General features: G+C 41.7%; 1 protein-coding gene across 2 annotated transcripts in view; it reads right to left on the reverse strand.

The window, feature by feature from the left end:
* Positions 1–395: 395 nt before the first annotated feature.
* Positions 396–23,320, reverse strand: part of LOC139382584 (CMP-N-acetylneuraminate-beta-galactosamide-alpha-2,3-sialyltransferase 4-like) — a 111,631-nt gene continuing 88,706 nt past the window's right edge. Inside the window, exons 3-12 of one of the 2 annotated variants that reach the window (XM_071126704.1) lie at positions 22,110–22,181; positions 21,100–21,172; positions 20,651–20,743; positions 12,232–12,329; positions 8,920–8,983; positions 8,325–8,420; positions 6,382–6,571; positions 5,847–5,984; positions 981–1,133; positions 396–855 (exon numbers count right to left, since the gene is read on the reverse strand). In XM_071126704.1, coding sequence (XP_070982805.1) covers positions 766–855; positions 981–1,133; positions 5,847–5,984; positions 6,382–6,571; positions 8,325–8,420; positions 8,920–8,983; positions 12,232–12,329; positions 20,651–20,743; positions 21,100–21,172; positions 22,110–22,131 — 1,017 coding nt within the window. In that variant the 5' untranslated portion in view covers positions 22,132–22,181 and the 3' untranslated portion in view covers positions 396–765. Of the gene's footprint in view, positions 856–980; positions 1,134–2,522; positions 5,311–5,846; positions 5,985–6,381; positions 6,572–8,324; positions 8,421–8,919; positions 8,984–12,231; positions 12,330–20,650; positions 20,744–21,099; positions 21,173–22,109; positions 22,182–23,320 lie in introns of those variants that run through there. The other variant, XM_071126705.1, reaches the window with a different exon arrangement.

Genomic DNA, 23,320 nt, shown 5'->3' on the forward strand with positions numbered 1-23,320 from the left:
CTGATTCATCTTCTGAATGGTACACGTACACAATCCATGACTCAATTGTCTCAAGGCTTAAACATCCTTCTTTACCCTGTCTCCTCCCCTTCATCTACACTGAAGTGGATTTAACAATTATTGCTTTACGTGTGTATCAAGAATGGTTAAATAAATAAAGGTTCAATAAAAAATATATAACAAGTGAAATCAATAAGGGATCATAATGTGGATTCACCTGGTCAGTCTGTCATGGAAAGAGCAGGTGTCCATAATGTGTTATACACTCAGTGTATGTCTCATAACAGACTAAACTATTCCCAACTTAAAAAACAACATCAATAAATGAAAACATTTGGGAAAATGTTTGACCATGGCACAGTCTTTGCTAAGAAATAGTAAACTGAACAGAGTGATATTTTCATTTAGATTTAATTTGAATAAAAATGTATTACATACAATAAAATATCCAGTGGTACCATTTCAAAGACAATATATATTTTTAAGTTAATTAAAATCAGAACTCAGGAAAAAAAATGAAATTATTTTGTTATTTTTAATGTTTGGACTGTATGGACAATATTGTCAGCAGAGTCCACAACTGCCATCTGTGAGTAGCCTAGTCCATAAAACACCCACTAGCCTCTACCGTCTCGGCATGTGTAGATCTGAAGAAACATTTATATGTATTAGCAGTGCAGTGAAAATTCCTTGCAGATTTTGATGAAGTTCCTAGGTCAGGGACAGGGGGTGTTTCTGGGCCGTGCCCGTGCGTGTGTGTGTGTGTCAGGAGTGAGGGTGTAAGTACAGGATAGCCCCCGAATCCTCTAGTTTTTTTAAGGCTTCTGCTTCGTGGGTAAGGTCATGGTAGGAATCCTGGAACAGAACGAAAGCAGAGCCTAAACATAACATCACAGTGCACTGAAAAATCTACTAGCATGGCACATAACACTGAGTGTTGATCTCTCACAGGAGTTGAGTAAAATCCCATGCACACTCACCTTCATGGATTTCATAGTGTCATATCCATAGTAGTGTATAGGATGCTTCTGGTTTTTGGATGCTGGATATCCAAACCCAGCTATGTGGACCACATCACAGTAGTTGAGTGCCACGAACACGGCAAGGATCCCTGTAGTGGGGTGTACCGGTTTCTGTAGGAGGGAGAACCAAAACCAATGAGACCTACAGTATATTATAAACTGTGTGGTTCCAGCCCTGAATGCTGATTGGCTGACAGCCGTGGTATATCAGACCATATACCACGTGTATGACAAAACATTTAATTTTACTCCTCTAATTAAGTAGGTAACCAGTTTATAATAGCAATAAGTCACCTCGGGAGTTTGTGGTATATGGCCAACTTCGCGATGCTGTCATGCCTAAGAACAGTCCTTAGCCATGGTATATTAGCCATATACCACACCCCCTCGTGCCTTTTTGCTTAAGTAATATACATGTAGTATTATGTTTGACACAGTAGGGGGCATCCAAGACCAGTAAAAACTCCCATAGTCCTGCATTTCTAGTACATTAGTTGGCATGACAAGTAAATTACAGAGCAGTGTACCCTTTTCTTAATGTGTACTTAGACAAAGCGAGATGGTACTAGGATTTTTGACTTTTTGTCTCCAGTACAATGTGAGGGGTGTCCTGGTTTGATTCCGTTCATGGACACACATCCCTGGGTAGCTCCTCTTTTCAGTTCGCTGCAGCTAGCGACTGGAACGAGCTGCAAAAAAACACTCAAACTGGACGTTTTATCTCCATCTCTTCATGCAAAGACTCAGTCATGGAAACTCTTGCTGACAGTTGTGGCTGCTTCGCGTGATGTATTGTTGTCTCTACCCTCTTGCCCTTTGTGCTGTTGTCTGTGACCAATAATGTTTGTACCATGTTCGTGCTGCTACCATGTTGTTCTTCTGCCATGTTGTGTTGCAACCATGTTGTCAAGTGTTGCTACCATACTGTGTTTTCATGTGTTGCTGCCTTGCTATGTTGTTGTCTTAGGTATCTCTTTATGTAGTGTTGTGGTGTCTCTCTTGTCGTGATGTGTGTTTTGTCCTATATTTTTTATTTTATTTTGTATTTTTAATCCCAGCCCCCGTCCCCACAGGAGGCCTTTGCCTTCTGGTAGGCCGTCATTGTATATAAGAATTTGTTCTTAACTGACTTGCCTAGTTAAATAAAGGTTAAATAAAACTGCTGTGTGTAAATAATGATTACCAATGTTCACAGAGGCAGCAGAAGGAAATTGTTTCTACATGAGAGCTGTGAGGGGGATTAAAATCCCCTTTCCAAAGAGTAGGTTAAATTGAGCCTTTTTTTACATTCAGCATTGATCCCATCAAGGGAAATATAGTATACTTTCTAACAAAGATATCTACATATATTTCAGAATGTTGTGTATCCCTGGAAATAATCATAATTCATGTAAACATTACAGTTTTGAAAAAAAAAGTTATCTCTTGGCACAATTTATAACGGGTATGGGGTTAATCCACCTACAAATGTCTGTACCGAATTAAATAATTACCACTTCCTTTCTAAAACCATGTCTACCTTTATTTCCAAAACACAATTCTACACAATCCCAACCGCTTTTTGTCTTTTAATCATTATAAGAATCTTTTAACACAGGCTTAAGACCTAACAAACAGTTTCTATTTAAAAAGAAAAACACATAGGCCAGGCCCTGTTGTTACATCATGACTACCGACCTGTAGCACACCTGGAGACATAAAGTGCTTTGAAAGGCTGCTCATGGCTCACAACACCATTATCCCAGAAACCCTAGACCCACTCCAATTTGCATACTGCACCAACAGATCCACAGATGGTACTATCTTAATTGCACTCTACACTGCCCTTTCACACCTCAACAAAAGCAACACCTATGTGAGAATGCTATTCATTGACTACAGCTCAGCGTTCAACACCATAGTGCCCTCAAAGCTAATCACTAAGCGAAGGAGGTCAGAGACCTGACCGTGTGGTGCAAAGACACCAACCTCTCCCTCAACGTGAACCAGACAAAGGAGATGAGTGTGGAATACAGGAAAAGGAGGACCGAGCACGCCCCCTTCTCATCGACGGGGCTGCAGGGGAGCAGGTTGAGAGCTTTGTTCCTTTGGCGTCCACATCACCAGCAAACTAACATGGTCCAAGCACACCAAGACAGTCATGAAGAGGGCACGACAAAACCTATTCCCCCTTAGGAGACAGAAAAGATTTGGCATGGGTCCTCAGATCCTCAAACGGTTCTACAGCTGCACCATCACTGGTTGCATCACTGCTTGGAATGGCAACTGCTCGGCCTCCGACCGCAAGGCACTACAATGGGTAGTGCGTACGGCCCAGTACATCACTGGGGCCAAGCTTCCTGCCATCCAGGACCTCTATACCAGGCGGTGTCAGATGAAGGCCCTAAAAATTGCCAAAGACTAGCCACCCTAGTCATAGACTGTTCTCTTTGCTACCGCAAGGCAAGTTGTACCGGAGCGCCAAGTCTAGGCTCAATAGGCTTCTAAACAGCTTCTACCCCCAAGCTATAAGACTCCTGAACATCTAATCAAATTACTATTTGCATAGCTGCTGCTACTCTCTGTTATTATCTATGCATAGTCACTTTAATAACTCTACCTACATGTACATATTACCTCAATGACCTCAACTATCCTGTGCCCCCGCATATTTACTCTGTACCGGTACCCCCTGTATATAGCCTCGCTATTGTTATTTTACTGCTGCTCTCTAAATTATTTGTTATTTTATGTATACTTTTTTTAGGCATTTTTCTTCAAACTGCATTGTTGTTAAGGGCTTGTAAGTAAGCATTTCACTATAAGGTATGTTGTATTCGGCGCATTTGACAAATAGCATTTGATTTGATTCCAGAGATAATGCCTTTAAGAACAATCTTAAAAGTATCTACTTTGATTTAGATACAAGAATCGTGAAACATCTAACACAATAAATTCATTTGACTTGGTGAAAATCCGTTTTTTGGCCCTAAGTTGTTTACCACTTTTTCCATGTGGTTTCTTCCTTCACAGACTGAAATGATGGGGTGACTAAACTTATCCCTTTGGCTCAACTACCCGACTCTCCCTTATCTGTTCCATGTAATCATTAACCTTGGTTTACTCAACAACCCACCATTTCCAAGGAAGCTTCTTGTTCAGGCACATTATTCCCGCCTACTGCTTTCTCAATTCCTTCCAATAGAACCCTACTGAGGTGCTGTGGGTCTGCAGTATAAATCAGCCAAATAAAATAAAAATAAAACAACAATACATAAAACCTTCAAAATGGCAGACCAATACTGAGTGCAGGAGCCTTTCCAAGGTAAATGTCTGTGAGTGAGTGAGTGAGTGAGTGAGTGAGTGAGTGAGTGAGTGAGTGAGTCAGTGAGTCAGTCAGTGAGTCCTGCAGGGCTTTACAAGCATGCTGTCTGACCTGGACAGCCATTACTCGTGCCCTAAGGAGAGAGAAACTGGAGAAACCAAGTTCTCAAACCTGTGCTTCTCCTCTCTTCATCACACTGTATGGGACATTCCTCCAAACCTGGTTCCTAATGCACTTAGCATAAGTGCCTTTTCTTCCTGAGCCTGGCTCGGCTAAATCTGACATTCTGTGTGCATTAGTCTCATGTGGTCGGTCACCGAGCGCTCCAACTTCTGTAGTGCCTCGCATAGTTTGGACATTGGCCCATGGAGCCTTGGTGAGGTGAATATTGTCACTGCTGTTCGCCAAGCAGACCAGATTGGTGGGAGTCGGACCTTTGTTTTGGAAGGGGGTGGCGGTGGGGGCTGTCTGACTGACAAGGGCATTAGTTAGCCCTCTAGCTCTCCTCAGCTCAGTCAGCCTCTGTATTGTAACCAGGGGGACTGCCTGCTGCTGCTGCCTTCTCACAGGGCATGTGAATGACTGCCAACATGGCAGCCACAGGGAGGGGGTGAGAGTTTGGCATCGAGGATGTGGGGCTGCGGTCGGGCCCGTGACCCAGGAAAGTGACAGGGGAGAGGGGAATGAGGGCAAAGGGGCCAGGATCGAGTGCTCGGCATGGTTCCTGTTCCTGTTCTCGCTCAGAGTAAACAGCCTACGCCCTCCAGCCAGACACCCAGCCAGCCAGGAGACAGCCAGCCAAGGTTGAGCTCATCTTGCCTGTAGGGCCACGCAGATGGAGGAGTGCTATGCTCGGGCTGCCCCGCTGATCGCCTGCAGGACCCCTTCTTTCCCACTGTTCCCTCGGCACAGACAGCAGCCAGTTGTGTTTGCATTTCAGCAGTCCAAAGAGTGCACAGCCTCAGTCTCTGACACAGGGGCTCGCTGGGGGAACAAATTAAACCAAACTTAACCTGGCTTTGTTCCATCTCAAAGACATCTCCACCATGCACTGAACAAGCCCTCTTGGCAGATGGACCTCTTGGCCAATGAAAACACAATTCCACATTAGTTATAGCTCAAATCAATGTATCATGTATTTCAAAACCCAGAATTCCTCAGCCAAACAGAGAATTGTACTCCCAATTTGTGAACAGAAAACAGCTCAATGGCTTACTATTCAAATGTCATCCATCACAATATTCTATTCCGCAATCATTTTTCTTCATTCCATTAGTTCTGTTGTTCCATTCTGCATATGTTCTACTGTTATTTTGTGGAATTCCCTGCAGTATCGTTTTGTTCTTGCTCATCCATTTCTGGGTAATCAGTAGAGCGTTTGGGACTGACCTCCTTTCCAAACTGCAGCTGGTAGAAATGTATACAGACAGCACAAAACACTGGCCACTTTACATGGATTTATTTTCTGCCCATTACCTGGTTCCCAACGTGGCTAGGAGTAAACAGAGCTGATCCCTTACCTGTTTGCTCTTTGGTTGAAGTGGGATTTGTAGCAGACTGCTGGCCGTCCCATGCAGGAAGTGAGGGTCCAGCACCCGGATGCGACTGGTCCTGCCCAGCCAGATCTGTGGAGGGGGCTTCCAGAAACCTTTCCTCACCTGACACACACACACACACACACACACACACACACACACACACACACACACACACACACACAGAGGAAAAGGTGTGTTGATTAGTGAGTACACACACACAGAGCCCGTGTCTACACAATTGAGGCCCTGTTTAAGTCTCATTCTTCTCAGTTTCTCAGGGCGACCTACTCCTAAATGAAGGAGTAATGACCCTGTCCCTAATCATGCTAATAGCGACCATAGCAGCCTGAGCTAAACCAGAGAGTGGAGGTGTTTGGGCTGCTGAGACTACAGTTGGATTTTCAAGTAGGTTTGGCAAGGCTGCCATTGATAATGTAAATTTTGTCACTGCGTGGATGGATTGCAAGTACCAGGGAAGCAGCTAAAATGGAGGTGTGTGTGCGCACACATCCAGTACCCTCTTCTCGTCGTACAGGATCTCTTTGAGCCAGCGGAGGTCCTGCTGTTTGAAAGGCACTAGGACCATAAGGGTGTCGGGGTCGTTGTGCATGCTGGGGTTGTAGGAGGCCGACTCAGGGTAGAAGAGACGCATAGTGGTCTTGTTCCCTACGTCATCCTCATAACCTCTGACAGGGGCATCATTCAGCCTGCACAGGGACACAGGTAAAGATAAACCTTAGCCATTCACTTCTATAAAAATAAAACAGAGTAAAAACACCAGCACACAATTCCTGAAGTGTAAATAGCAACACTGCAACCACAAAGGGTTTTCTTAGTGAGACTTCCTATTTATCTGATTTTCCCATGATGTTACTTCTACCCTGCACCTACGTAAGTTTGTTGGATTGTGTTTATTGCATTTGAATAAAAAAGCAAACAAGTAACAGTGCTACACTGGACAAAAATAACATGGAGGAGTTAATTCTACGCTTGAGCAGAACATTGAGCAGAGTGCATTGTGCCTGGATATGACCAGGCAAAATTGCCTGGGCTGTTGGTAAGAGGCTTATAAAAAAAATAAAAAAAATGTATGTGTTCCTTCCAAGGCTATAAATCTGATTTGAAGAGGGCGCTGGGGTGTTTTTCTGCATGGTCGACCAAATCCCCCTTTTAAGCGCCTGAGTTAACCCAACAGTTGACTGATTGCATAGAGAAAGGCATTAAAGCAAGGTCACCAGTCTGAGCTGGCCATTATAGACAGCATTATGTTTCCATGGGCAAAACGAATTAGAATACCCCTCTTTAGAGGACAATGCATCATAGAAAACCTGTTGGTTTTTTACTGGATTGCGGGAATTGCTATGGAAAAGGCCATTGGGGGACTGGTTAAATGCTATTGTGGCTATAGACTGTACCCTGAGCCATATTTCGATATCAAATGCAGGCCTGCCAACCCTGTCCGTACTAGATGGGTGCGAAAAATTGGAGATTCAACTCGCAAATCTAGTGCAAAGGCATTTTAGAAGCAATGCCTCTATAGCTAATACCGGACACTCATTCATTATTCCTCGTGTAGTCTTCTAAACTCACGACTCCATGTAATGCCAAGATGTTTATATTTCTTTTGATTATACTTTTGTAATACTTTGTGACGTGGATCATAATTACAGTTACAGTCTATCAGATTGCGTGATCCTCGTAATGTTACGGGGAAAATAGAACTGTTGGGACGCAGAATTAAATGTATATCACACTCGCACAAATGCGACCAGTTATTTTTCGTATTTGCATTTCATTTCTTTCACTAGCAAATGCGAGTGAACTGCTGGCACTTTAGAGCCCACTGAATGTCCATCCTATGTTCGCTAACGTTAGCTTGAAACAATTAGTGTTGACCTTTCCACAACACACAGAGTCGAAAAGGGATTTGTCCATGTGTTCACGTACAGCTGACAGTCGGCAAACTCAGCATCACAACAAACAGGAGGTGCAGACAAGGGGTAGCTACGTCGAATAATGATGTATTAATCTCCATGTCTATTGACACACTCTGTACATGTTTGTGTGTTGCAGCTCGATAATCGGGATGTTAGATTTACTCTGTGGATTTTTTTTTTAAATAAAATGTAAAAATAATAATAATCAGGCCCTATTCATTTCTGCGTACTTTTAACTCGGATCTCGTACCTGCGTACACGGACAGAGAATTGTGTAGCTGGTACGTAAAATGCCTGAATTGGCAGGTCTGCAAATGATATGGCTCTTGACTGTACTGTCTGCAATATAATGCACTCTATGTACTGATATTGATTAGGAACACCATTAATTGTGCAGGAACATCATTGGATAAAACAGAAATGAGGAGTCCTGGGAATAGTTCAACAGAAGAGGAGGGAGGATGGACTTAATGAAGATTTTTGTGGTAGAAAACAGGATGGAACCATTAGGCTTAATACTTACCGGATCACCACATCATACTCGTTGATGACGCCCCCCAAGGAGCTGTTTTTAATGGCAAACCCATTTCCTATGACTGCACATGTTCTGCAGTCTAGACTGAGGAAATACATCAAAATAAATTAAGTTCAGTATAATTCACTGCTTCCTATTATTACAATCCATTTACTTTAGTGTTGCCTGTATTATCATTTTAGAGTTCAAGACCACTTTCAGAGGGGTGACTGTAACTGCACACTACAGTAGAACCACTGGACATTTTCCAACACTGCCATGGTAATAGTGACTGGTCACACTGCTTGGTTTGACAATTGGCATTCTTTCTTGAAATTAAGTAAGGCAGCTTCTTTGTCCACCCATTATACACACACCACAGGAATGATTTGAGTCATTATGTTAGCACAGCATTTACACTACAATACATTGTGGAGAGTTATGAGAAAAAAATGACCCTTGTGTAAATTGCTCTCAGACGCATATCACCCATCGGTGGTTCTTTGTGATCTTAACAATTATTGTAAGAAATAAAGTGGTTAAAACAGCACACCAGAGGTTAAAAACCTTGCTAATATGGCTAAGAAACACTCATCACACTTACCGATCAATGCTGGCCGGCATTTTGTAATTGGCAATAATGGCTAACACTCTCAGCAGCAGTAACTCTGGAAAGGAGAGAGGGATTAATAAAGGTGTGATCACTCAGACTGATAAAAACATTTATTTAACCTTTTTTTAAGTCAGTTAAGAACACATTCTTATTTACAATGACAGCCTACCCCAGCCAAACCTGGGCCAATTATGCGCCGCCCTATTGGACTCCAAATCACGGCTGGATGTGATACAGCCTGGATTTGAACCAGGGACTGTAGTGACACCTCTTGCACTGAGATGCAGTGTCTTAGACCGCTGTGCCACTCGGGAGCCCAGATGCTGAGGACAGTTTGTCTTCACATAGAGAAGTCCATATTGAGAGGACCAATGACCCAATACTGTTTCCAGCTAACTGGTCATAAACTCAATAAATGTCGCACACGTTTTCTGGAAAGTGGACATTGACTCCATAATGCTTCTCAATAAAATGTATCTTATAAAGCCCTTTTTACATCATCAGCTGTCACAAAGTGCTATACAGATACCCAGCCTAAAACCCCAAAGAGTACGTGTTACTTTATAGCAGGGGAACAGTGGTGACTTTTATAGCAGTATATGCAAACGGCTGCTCATTCAAAAAGTAACTAGACCAAACAAAACAGGAAGGGACTCAAGTCAACTCTTGGTGAACTGACAGCGTGTAGAGCTAGGCTGAGAATGAAATGTATATGTATTTAGATGTAATTTTTCTTTTTCAGAGGGGCGTTACATGTACAAAAACAATAAAATGCATACAAATATAACCCTGACCCATTCCCCCCTAAGGCCCTATCCACCCGCCCGCATCCTTCCTCCCCACCTCGAAACTATGCTTCCCACCCTGCCTAACGGAGATTGTTCATTGCAGAGTCAATTATATTTTTCCAGGCCTCAATTGTTCCTTCACTAGCACCATTCATTCTCGCTGTCGATAATCCTAATGCAATAACTTCCAATAGTAACTGTATCCACTGGTTAAATGGGAGAGAGTGAGGTGGTTGCCATCATAGAGACACATTTGTTTTTTGCAGCATTGCTTCCTGCCAGCAGAAATCTTCTCTGATTGAGAGATTCAAGGGGCTATCATTGTTAAGTAACAAAATAAATGGAAAGCATTGAAAAGTTACATTTCTGCACAAAATGTATTTTGTAACTTTTCCCCAGAAACATTTAACTGCAGAGGGTCATGTAAAAATCTTCCCAGCGTGACATAGTTCCCAATCGTTCTGATCGTTCTTCATTGTGACGTCATGCTGTAAAATTGATCCCAGCTTGAAAATATTGCCAGTTGAATAATTACACGCGCATCTCTTTATGTGGATGGGTGAGCTAGTCTTTTTATGCGGATGGCTGAGCTCGTCTCTTTATGTGGATGGCTGAGCTCGTCTCTTTATGCAGATGGCTGAGCTCATCTCTTTATGCGAATGGCTGAGCTCATCTCTTTATGCGGATGGCTGAGCTCATCTCTTTATGCAGATGGCTGAGCTCATCTCTTTATGCGAATGGCTGAGCTCATCTCTTTATGCGGATGGCTGAGCTCATCTCTTTATGCGGATGGCTGAGCTCATCTCTTTATGTAGATGGCGAAACTCATGCAGATGTTTCTCTCACACCATCCCTTGACCTCGAAAAACTGTTCTGTGGGCACGCATATTTGCTTCACACATCTGTCAATCAATGGTGACCAGGAGTATTGACTCGGACCAATCAGAAGCTTGTTGAGGCATGAGGTCAGCATATAAATACCTGGACTCGCACATCAAAGTGCTGAGGGATGATGTAAGGAGAGATTTTTTGTGATTGCAAAGACTTGGGTGCTACGTTTTCGAATGACAGTGCATACATTTGTTTGTTAGTTGAGTTTGAGTTTATTCATTCTTACTCACAGATCAAACTGAAGAAATTCAGAATTTACATTACTAATAATTGCAAAACACTCATTTTGATTCATAATTACATTGTTTTTCAATTTTGCACCAAATAGAAAGTGTGAGCAATAATAAGACCAAAGCATAGTTTACATTGTCTTAAGGGATAAATCAATGAAGACCACCTCTTCCAGGGCCATAGGAGACACCATATTTCTCTATACTCAGCCGGTGGGGCAGAAGAATCATGTCTAAACCAATTTAGGATGGGGTGAAACGCTAGCGCCTGGAAATACAATTTAAAGTTTGGTACAAATAGTCCTCAAACGTCTTTGCTTGCAATATACATTTTACAACCGCACAATGAATTGTATCCCAATAGCGGGATACAAAGAGGAGCCATGGGAAGAATTAAACTACAGAAATTCAGCAGTGGCAATATATTCATTTTGACGGTTAAAGCAATTGGGATATAATTCCATCTATTGAGGTCAGATTTCATTGATTTGAGCGTTCTGTTGAAGTTTCTGGCAATGGTTTTATATAAAGAAGGAAATATACCTTCTCCCAAAAATTTCAAATGGTAAACGACCTGGATTCCATAAATAGAGATAGAGTCCTCCATCGGGTCTTGAGAGGCAGCAGCACTGATTTGGTTAGACTAGTTTTATAACTTGAGATGAAGCTGAATTTATCTTCAATGCGTTTGGGAGCGATTGAGATACATTGTCTACATATAGTAAAGTATTGTCTGCATCTAATGAGATTAAGTGAACTGTAGATTTGAGAGAAATTTGTGTTAATTCCTACGATTGACGAATTGCCTGGGCCAGACGTTCCACAGACAATAAGATTTGCAATGTCAAAATTGGATCGCCTCGTCTGCTACTTTTAGTGATTCTAAATGGAACAAATTAGATATTGCCTGTTATAACTATGGCTGAGGGATTGACATAAAGTATTTTAACAATATTTATGTAACTGGAGACAATTCCTATATGTTCCAAGACAGAGCAGAGATATGACCATTCTAGACTATCAAAAGCTATTTCTGCATCAAGAGGTAATACAGCCCAAGGAGCTGTTGTTTCTGATGAAGCATCGAAGATATGTAATAGTCGATGGAGGTTATCCAAGGATAAACACTTTTTAACAAACCCGATTTGGTCCATGTGGATCAATTTGGGTAAGTAAGACTTGAGACGACAACATTTTGGAAAAAAACATTTAATATTGGTGTTTATCAAAGATAGGGAGCGATAGTGAGAACCTGGGTGGTATCAATACATTTTTTAAATAAAAGTGTACTTAGAATTAAATATATTTTCATAAACATGTTCCATTAAAGTCTTTGTGCTTTGTGGGAAAGAGAGGAAAACAAAGAAATGACACAATGAAATGAGAGAACATACCACTTCCTTTAATACCGTAGGGCAACGCTAATGTGGACTGATGTTGTCGCCAGAAGAAATCATCCAGTTTGAAGAAGAGCTCTGTTTGTCTGCTAATGCTGTATTAGGAACAGTGGAGAAAATAATTCACATTAAAACCTGGAAATACGCAAGGATATAGTGTACAGTTCCTACTAAATATTCCAAACTGCCAATGGTATGGGGATATAAAGTACACACTGCTGACCTGGCAGTTTTAGTTTCAGTCATTAAAATGGAAATGAACTTAGCCATAATTCCTTCTCATAGTTCAGTCTAATCAACACCCATGTCTATCAGGCAGACAAATCGTACGTATTATAAGCAAAGCCGATTTCAATAAAAATGTTCCCAACTCAACAAGTAATATGTTAACATGATGTCATTCAGCAAGCATGCCCCTCTATAAAATCAACTGTTGGCATTTTTACTGCCGAGAAGAAGAAGAAAAAAAACAATGATGTACCTTGCATTCGGAAAGCATTCAGATCCCTTCACTATTTCCATTTTTATTTTTATTTTTTACTTTAGAGCCTTATTCTAAAATAGATTACATATTTTTTTTTAATCATTTTTATCAAAAAAAAACCTGAAATATGACATTTACATAATTATTCAGATCATGTCCAATCAATTGAATTTACCACAGGTGAACTCCAATCAAGTTGTAGATACATCTCAAGGATGATCAATGGAACAGGATGCACCTGAACTCAATTTTGAGTCTCATAGCAAAGGGTCTGAATACTTACAGTGGGGCAAAAAAGTATTTAGTCAGCCATCAATTGTGCAAGTTCTCCCACTTAAAAGATGAGAGAGGCCTGTAATTTTCATCATAGGTACACTTCAACTATGACAGACAAAATTAGAAAAAAAATCCAGAAAATGACATTGTAGGATTTTTTATGAATTTATTTGCAAATTATGGTGGAAAATAAGTATTTGGTCACCTACAAACAAGCAAGATTTCTGGCTCTCACAGACCTTTAACTTCTTGTTTAAGAGGCTCCTCTGTCCTCCACTCGTTACCTGTATTAATGGCACCTGTTTGAACTTATCAGTATAAAAGACAACCGTCCACAACCTCAAACAGTCACACTCCAAACTCCACTATGGCCAAGACCAAAGGGGTGTCAAAGGACACCAGAAACAAAATTGTAGACCTGCACCAGGCTGGGAAGACTGAATCTGCAATAGGTAAGCAGCTTGGTTTGAAGAAATCCACTGTGGGAGCAATTATTAGGAAATGGAAGACATACAAGACCTCTGATAATCTCCCTCGATCTGGGGCTCGACGCAAGATCTCACCCCGTGGGGTAAAAATGATCACAAGAACGGTGAGCAAAAATCCCAGAACCAAACTGGGGGACCTAGTGAATGACCTGCAGAGAGCTGGGACCAAAGTAACAAAGCCTACCATCAGTAACACACTACGCCGCCAGGGTCTCAAATCCTGCAGTGCCAGACGTCCCCCTGCTTAAGCCAGTACATGTCCAGGCTCGTCTGAAGTTTGCTAGAGAGCATTTGGATGATCCAGAAGAAGATTGGGAGAATGTCATATGGTCAGATGAAACAAAAATATAACTTTTTGGTAAAATCTCAACTTGTCGTGTTTGGAGGACAAAGAATGCTGAGTTGCATCCAAAGAACACCATACCTACTGTGAAGCATGGGGGTGGAAACATCATGCTTTGGGGCTATTTTTCTGCAAAGGGACCAGAACGACTGATCCGTGTAAAGGAAATAATGAATGGGGCAATTTGTCTTGAGATTTTGAGTGAAAACCTCCTTCCATCAGCAAGGGCATTGAAGATGAAACGTGGCTAGGTCCTTCAGCATGACAATGATCGCAAACACACCGCCCGGGCAACAAAGGAGTGGCTTCGTAAGAAGCATTTCAAGGTCCTGGAGTGGCCTAGCCAGTCTCCAGATCTCAACCTCATAAAAAATCTTTGGAGGGAGTTGAAAGTCCGTGTTGCCCAGCAACAGCACAAAAACATCACTGCTCTAGAGGAGATCTGCATGGAGGAATGGGCCAAAATACCAGCAACAGTGTGTGAAAACCTTGTGAAGACTTACAGAAAACGTTTGACCTCTGTCATTGCCAACAAAGGGTATATAACAAAGTATTGAGATAATCTTTTGTTATTGACCAAATACTTATTTTCCACCATAATTTGCAAATAGATTCATTAAAAATTCTACAATGTGATTTTCTGGATTTTTTTTCTCATTTTGTCTGTCATAGTTGAAGTGTACCTATGATGAAAATTACAGGCCTCTCTCATCTTTTTAAGTGGGAGAACTTGCACAATTGGTGGCTGACTAAATACTTTTTTGCCCCACTGTATGTAAATAAGGTATCTGTTTTCTATTTGTAATACATTTTAAAAAATATCTAAAAAACTAGTTTTGCTTTGTTATTATTGGGTATTGTTTGTAGATTGATGAGGAAAATGTTGTTTTAATCTATTTTAGAATAACAGTAACGTAACAAAATGTGGAAAAAGGAAAGGTGTCTGATTACTTTCCGAATGCACTGTACCAGGCAGGGTTTTTACAGTGCTGATAGTCACTGTTAATTAGATTTGCATAGTCACTTTACCCCTACCTACATGTACAAATTGCCATGATTTCGAAGGAATTGTCAGTAGATCTGGGCAAGGGTACCAAAACATTTCTGCAGCATTGAAGGTCCAGAAGAAGAGTGGTTTCCCATCATTCTTAAATGGAAGAAGTTTGGAACCACCAAGACTCTTCCTAGAGCTGGCCGCCAGGCCAAACTGAGCAATCTTGGTGTGTTTGGACCATAAGAGTTTGTTGGTGATGTGGACACCAAGGAACTTGAAACTCTCGACCTGCTCCACTTCAGCCCCGTCAATGTGAATGGGGGCGTGTTCGGCCCTCATTTTCCTGTAGTCCACGATCAGCTCCTTTGTCTTGCTGACGTTGAGGTTGAGGTTGTCGGTAATCAGACCTACCACCGTTGTTGTCGTCAGCAAACTTAATGATGGTGTTGGAATCTTGCTTGGCCGCGCAGTCATGAGTGAACAGGGAGTACAGAAGGGGACTAAGCACACACCCCTGAAGGCACCTGTGTTGAGGATCAGCGTAGCAGATGTGTTATTGCCTACCCTTACCACCTGGGGACGGCGCGACAGGAAGTCCAGGATCCAGTTGCAGAGAGAGGTGTTTGGTCCCAGGGTCTTTAACTTAGTGATGAGCTTTGTGTGCACTATGGTGTTGAACGCTGAGCTGTAGTCAATGAACAGCATTCTCACATAGGTGTTCCTTTTGTCCAGGTGGGAAAGGGCAGTGTGGAGGGCGATTGAGATTGCATCATCTGTGGATCTGTTGGGGATATATGCAAATTGGAAAGGGTCTAGGGTTTCCGGGATGATGATGTCGATGTGAGCCATGACCAGCCTTTCAAAGCACTTCATGAATACAGACGTGAGTGCTACAGGGAGGTAGTCATTTAGGCAGGTTACCGTTGCTTTCTTGGGCACAGGGACTATGGCGGTCTGCTTGAAACAGGTTGGTATTACAGACTCGGTCAGGGAGAGGTTAAAAACACCTGCACACCTATCCAGCATCACTACTCTGGACGGTTCTGACTTACAATATGTGGACAACTACAAATACCTAGGTGTCTGGTTAGACTCTAAACTCTCCTTCCAAACTCACATTAAGCATCTCCAATCCAAAATGAAATCTAGAATCAGCTTCCTATTTCGCAACAAATCATCCTTCACTCATGCTGCCAAACATACCCTTGTAAAACTGACTATCCTACCGACCCCTGACTTCGGCGATGTCATTTACAAAATAGCTTCCAACACTTTACCTTGCAAATTGGATGCAGTTTATCACAATGCTGTCCGTTTTGTTACCAAAGCCCCATATACTACCCACCACTGCGACCTGTATGCTCTCCTTGGCTGGCTCTCGTTGGCTGGCCCTCGCTTCATATTCGTTGCCAAACACACTGGCTCCAGGTCATCTTTAAGTCTTTGATAGGTAAAGCCCCGCCTTATCTAAGCTCACTGGTCACCATAGCAGCACCCACCCGTAGCACGCGCTCCAGCAGGTATATTTCACTGGTCACCCCCAAAGTCAATTCCTCCTTTGGCCGCCTTTCCTTCCAGTTCTCTGCTGCCAATGACTGGAATGAACTGCAAAAATCAATGAAGCTGGAGACTCATATCTCCCTCACTAACTTTAAGCACCAGCTGTCAGAGCAGCTCACAGATCACTGCACCTGTACATAGCCCATCCAACTACCTCATCCCCATACTGTTATTTATTTTGCTCCTTCGCACCCCAGTACCTCTACTTGCACACTCATCTACTGCACATCTATCACTCCAGTGTTTAATTGCTAAATTGTAATTATTTCGCCACTATGGCCTATTTATTTCCTTTACCTCCCTTATCCTACCTCATTTGCACACAGTGTATATAGACATTTTCTATTGTATTATTGACTCTATTTTTGTTTATTCGATGCGTAACTCTGTTGTTGTTTGTGTCGCACTGCTTTGCTTTATCTTGGCCAGGTCGCAGTTGTAAATGAGAACTTGTTTTCAACTAGCCTACCTGCTTAAATAAAGGTTAAATATATATATATTTCTAAAAGGTCAGTGAAGATACTTGACAGTTCGTTCGTGCATGCTCTGAGTACACTGCCTGGTAATCCATCTGGCCCAGCGACCTTGTGAATGTTGACCTGTTTAAAGGTCATACTCACTGCGGCTATAGAGAGCATGATCACACAGTCATTCCAGAACAGCTGGTGCTCTCATGCATGCCTCAGTGTTGCTTTCCTCGAAGCAAGTAGAAATGAGGTAAAACGGATTTAAGTTTACCTATATTAAAGTCCCCGGCCACTAGCAGCACCGCTTCTGGATGAGTATTTTCTAATTTGCTTATGGCCGTATACAGCTCATTGAGTGTGGTCTTAGTGCCAGCATCGGTTTGTGGTGATAAATAGACAACCATGAAAAATGTAGATGAAAACTCTCTTGGTAGATAGTGTGGTCTACAGCTTATCATGAGATACTGTACCTCAGGTGAGCAATACCTCGAGACTTCCTTGATATTAGACATCGCGCACCAGCTGTTATTGACAAATAGACACCACCCCTCATCTTACTGGACGTAGCGGTTCTGTCCTGCCGATGCACGGAAAACCCAGTCAACTGTATATTATCCATGTCGCCGTTCAGCCACAACTCTGTGAAACATAAGATATTACAGTTTTTAATGTCCCGTTGGTAGGATAGTGTTGATCGGAGCTCATCCAGTTTATTATCCAGTCATTGCACGTTGGCCAATAGAACAGATGGGAGAGGCGGGTTATCCACTCGTCTAAAAATTCTCCCAAGGCACCCGGATCTGCGGCCCCTGTATCTCCATCTTTTCTTCATGTGAATGATGGGGATTTGGTCTGGTCTGTGAGCAACAGTATATCCTTCGAGTCAGACTCATTAAAGAAAAAATATTAGTCCAGTTCGAGGTAATTAATCGCTGTTCTGATATCCAGAAGCTCTTTCCGGTCATAAAATATGGTAGCAGCAACATTATGTCTAAACTAAGTTACAAACAATGCAAAAACAAAACACACAAAATAGCACAATTGGTTAGGAGCCCGTAAAACAGCAGCCATCCCCTGCAGCGCCATTATCTCAGTCTCATAACAAAGGGTCGGAATACTTTTGTAAATATGGTATATCTGTTTGTTTATTTTTTTATACACTTGCAAACTTTTCTAAAAAAACTTTTTCACTTTGTCATTACGGGGTATTGTTTGTAGATTGAAAAAAAACATTATTCATTTTAGAATAAAGCTGTAAAGTAACAAAAATGTGGAAAAGGGAAAGGGGTCTGAATACTTACTGAATGTACTGTACAGTACTGAGACTCCAAGGAAAGGGGTGAGACAAACATCACAAGCACACTAGTAAAATGTATTACTCTATTACTGTCTCCTGGTGTTTGTTCTCTGGTTGGAATTTAACATGGAGGATTATGCTTTGGATACCCGCTGTTTACGAGTAAGTAACAGTTAGTCATTGAGATATATTACCATGGTGTGCCAGTTGTAGTTGTCAGTGAAAGACTAAGGGACAAATTGGGGGCTTCCAATTAAGAGTGACATTGTTATTGCCTAGGAGGTGTCATGACGTTGGCCTCTTTGGGTATAGTAAGCCCCATCCCCCTCTCCCTGCCTCCCCCTTTCCTCCTTCAACTATGTTGCTGTGGTCAGAGAGACGTCATAAATTCCTGAGGATCTCCTCAAGGACACACAGTATAGAGAGAGTCAATTTTCATAGAGGACAAAGGAAATCCTTCCACCTCACAGAACCTGAGGTACGAACAAATTTCATGTTCCGGAGAAAGTATAAAAGATCGGTGAAGAATCCAGCTACGAACTGGTCCGTTTGTCACAATTTGGGGAAGCTCATGGGAGACGGTGTGGCCACATTACCATAACACTGTTAATATAATAGCCTCAGATATTAGTTTTACATCTAATTGTTGTATAAGATGAATGAGTGAATATGATACTGTTTGTATAATTGTGTAATATGATTTTGGACTGTTTAATGAAGAAAAATACAATTCCCTTTTGATTTGAACTAAATCAGAGGTCCGCCCCTGAGCCCAGTAAGGGTCAGGCCTCCTGGGACAGCCCTTTTTCGGCCCTTCCGAATAAACCCCCCACTCGGGTTTTCGATCAGCAGACCGAGCTTACCTCAATTACGAGATGGCTAAAGGTTGCAGACCATGTTTTTCTCCATTAGGGGAGACAAAGGTTGTAGACCATTGCTGAATCTTTTAACCATACCACGTGGTTAAACTCTTAGACTATCGATACTGACAGAATAAGAACAAGTCATTGATATTAATTACTAGTCTGCAGCTAGGAATTCGGTATCATTGAACGCAAAGAACGACAACCGCCGACACATCCATTCTATAACAAATGTCACTCTGAACTATCGCCCCTAACCAAACAGAGAGAGAGAGAGAGACGGACAATTATACAAAAGAAACAAACTTTTCACCAGCGATCAAGACGACACACTGAGTGTAAATATATATATTGATTGCAATTGTTCCCGAATGAGTGAGCGTTCATGTGCAAAGGATTATCATTTCAATTGTTATAATTATCCCTCTGTAGGGACTTCTTAGTCGACCCCCACTTCCCCTTTTGTCTAACAAGCCGCCATGCCGGTTTAGCCCACTAGGGCACATTCTCCTATCATTTCATGTAACCACATTTACCTTGTTTGTTTGTTTGTTTATGCATTTCTGTGAATTACTTAGTTAGTAATAAATAAATGATTTAAGACAATTGATGTACGGATGACTCATAGTGAAGACTAGGTTCGTGCAGATAACCAACAATTTACGATGTTTTGAATGAGACTAATGTGAGGTAAAGTAAATAATTCATTAATTCGAAGACTAATTGATCAGATAAAATATCTGAAAAGTTATTTTAGGAAATTATAACTTTGTAATCTGAATACTTTTCCTTGGTGCCCCGACTTCCTAGTAATTACGGTTACATGATTAATCAGTCTAATCTTTGATAAAAACTATCAGTCTTCAGTTAATGATAGTAAAGACACGACAGAGGCCTCCCAGTGTCTGATACTGTAATTAAGCATCTGATTTGCATGTGAAAAATGACCTGACCTTCTCAACACATGAATCAAAATCAGTTGGTAAACAGTATTGATCTTGAGAAAATGGAGCATTGTTAATCTCTATATTTTGCAGGTCATGTCTGAGGGGAGCTGAGAGGAGGCCAACTGAACTCTATGGTCTAGTGGTCAGAGAAAGAAATGGCTGACCCCATGGTTGCTGGATGGAGCATATCACTGTTGAACGCTTGAGCAGTGCACAGAAATAGAACAGCTCCAGTACATACCCAGTTGAATAAACTGATAATAGCACAGAGTAAAAATAAATAGAGGACCATTCAAGTGTCCTGGACAAAAGTACTCAGCAAGCTAGAGAAATACATTTGTCCATTGTCCTCCTGGAAAAAACGTTTAATTGTGTGAATCGAAAGCTCCTTTAAAAAATTAGACTTGCTCTTGGGGGTCTGTTTTCATTGACGATCCATTAGCAGTTTCAACTTAAACAATTGTTCCAGAAAATGTACTTTACTGAGTCAATTTGTAGAAAATGATTTCCTTTCATAATACAATTGTTCCTACTTACAAAAAATTATTAAATTTACTGGTGACCGGGTGAAAACAGCCCCCAAATGTCAAAAGAAGCTGGCACCTCGCATTCCAGTAAAAGCATTGGCAGAAATTAGTTAGACTGAAACCCATCACCCCCACCCTCCTAGTTTAAAGACAGACACTCCATTACTCACTTAAAATTGAGGCTCTCCCACTTCTTCTGCTTTAGCCAGCCGCCACACAGTGACTTGCTAGGAGTCAAAGGAGACTTGCTGGTGCCTCCATAACTGAAAGAAAAGCACACAAATCACCACAGTTGGGACAAAAACTGCTGACTGTTTAAACACTCACCGTGCCCAGTGACTTTAGTTTAAAAAATGTAAAGGGTGGGTATCTATTGAAGGCCTAAATTGACTGCCGTTTACCCACTTAAAGCTGTGGGTAGACAAGATGTTGGCTAGGTGAATGGAGTGGGCTGTCAACATGTTGTGATTCAGCAGCGGGCCTTATTTCAAGGTTTCCTTTTCCTTCAGTAAAGCATAGATGAGCATCTACGTGATTGCTCTGCCTGCTGCTCCAGAGAGGGAGCTTCCAGGCAGTAAACCAGGGCTGAGGCCTGAGGGCCGAGCAGGAGAAGCCTTACCTCTGAAGGAAGACGTGGGAGCAGTAGTAGGAGACTAAGAACAGTACAACAGCGAACAGTCTAAAGCACCATCCTGGAGAGGGAGAGAACAACCACATGCAATAGATTAGAAACCAACATAATGCTTTTCTTGTATAGCCTGTGGTCAAATCCTAGTCTATGATATTTCAAATTGCTGTTAATTATGGCATGAGATTCCATGAGATCCAATCTGCAGGCAAGCAAGCAGGCACGACTGCAGGCAGATCTTCACTTCCTACAGTATCACTAACTTAACATCCACTGGAGTGGAACAGGGGAGTGCTATTACTTGAGCAGTAAATAAATAAAAAACAAAGCAGCCCCTAGAACTTTCAGTTCCCACATCAAACAACTCTGCCGAACAAAAGTCTCCTCTACCTCCACACTAGCAACATGTCAATGACCACAAACATTCTCTCATCTGGTAGATAAACACTCCCCCAGCCCAGACAGTGGTCTACATGTACAGGGGCTTAGGAGGGAGGGAGGGAGGGAGGGCAGTCCTCCAGCTCATAGACATACTTCCCACACATTTGTTCCAGGAATACAAATGGCTACTTATACGGTAAAGGCAAACATGTAGTGCCAAACTAAACATGGTCTCCATCGAGCTGAATCTGCTTTCTGGTACTGCCATTAACGGAGTCAGAGAAACCTTGGACTGGCTTTTCATTTTCAACACAGCAGCTAGGCAAACTGAAATGAGCTGGTATGTGAGAGCTAACATAAGGATGTCATTGTGTAACACTACATCTACCAAAAGCTTGAGTGAACTGAAAGAATGAAACTGTACTAGGCTAGATTTGTACAAATACTGTAAACCTTCTATAAAAAGAAAAGTAAAGAAAACAGTAGAAAACAAAACTATTGCATGTTTTTCATTTCAAGAACAACAACCACAAATGAAGACAGGAGTTAAATGATTAAAGTATTGTATGTGCAGGGGTGTATTGACAACAACTCCTGTAAGGAAGCAGCGGGGAGCTTACTTTTAGCAGTCTTTAGGGACATCTTCACATGCTCCTTCGCCCTCTCATCTCGGTACTGAGCATGATGTTACCCTGAGGGGGAAGGTGAAGGAAGAACAGCATATTAGCACCTCTAACATCAGGCTCAATCGGACAGGAGTGGCGCCAGCAAATTAAATGAACCATATGCCTTAAACGGCACAATAAATTACATCTTTCTCCACCAGGATGATAAATGAGAAACTGGGATTGAAATGAAACACCAAGACAATACGTAGATTACACAGTCACTTCAGGGGACTCTGGAGCACTGACTGATGGTAATCATTGCAGTGTTTCTCTGGCTTTGTGCTCATTGTAAAAAAGTGGAATTGGCTGTCTCCAGTGACTATGCACCAGACAGTGTGGGAAAGAGCCATAGAGATTAGAGGTCGACCGATTAATCGGAATGGCTGATTAATTAGGGACGATTTCAAGTTTTCATAACAATCGGAAATCTGTATTTTTGGGCGTAGATTTTGCAGATTTTTTTTACACCTTTATTTAATCTTTATTTAACTAGGCAAGTCAGTTAAGAACACATTCTTATTTTCAATGACGGCCTAGGAACGAGGCAGAACGACAGATTTTTACCTTGTCAGCTAGGGAGACCCAATCTTGCAACCTTACAGTTAACTAGTCCAACGCTCTAACCACCTGCCTCACGAGGAGCCTGCCTGTTACACAAATGCAGTAAGCCAAGGTAAGTTGCTAGCTAGCATGAAACTTATCTTATAAAAAACAATCAACGAATGTCGTTGTTCCAATGTGTGCTTAACCATAAACATCAATGCCTTTCTTAAAATCAATACACAAGTATATAATTTTTTTTATCTCCGCTTATATTTAGCCAATATTGATCAGAGTTACCTTTTCCTATGGATATCTACACAGTTATCCTATGGAATAAATGAATGAAGGAACCGCTTTTCAGATTTGGTAGAAGGTGTCATGGGAATTATGACTTGCACTTTGGTGGTCAATTCTACCCATGTCCATTATTAAAATTGGATTTCCTGCATATAGAAATTAGAGTTTTTGTTTTCAACATTCATCACAGGTAACTTAAACTCTATTTTTATTCAAACAGTTGAGAGTATTTGTCTCCTAAGCAGACTCTTCAGTATCATTGTCACTTCAGAGCTGTGTGTGTGTTTTACAGATAGCAGAGAAAAGCAGAGCACCAGTGTGGG

Source organism: Oncorhynchus clarkii, chromosome 24 (assembly GCF_045791955.1).
Source record: "Oncorhynchus clarkii lewisi isolate Uvic-CL-2024 chromosome 24, UVic_Ocla_1.0, whole genome shotgun sequence".
Classification (NCBI taxonomy): domain Eukaryota; kingdom Metazoa; phylum Chordata; class Actinopteri; order Salmoniformes; family Salmonidae; genus Oncorhynchus; species Oncorhynchus clarkii.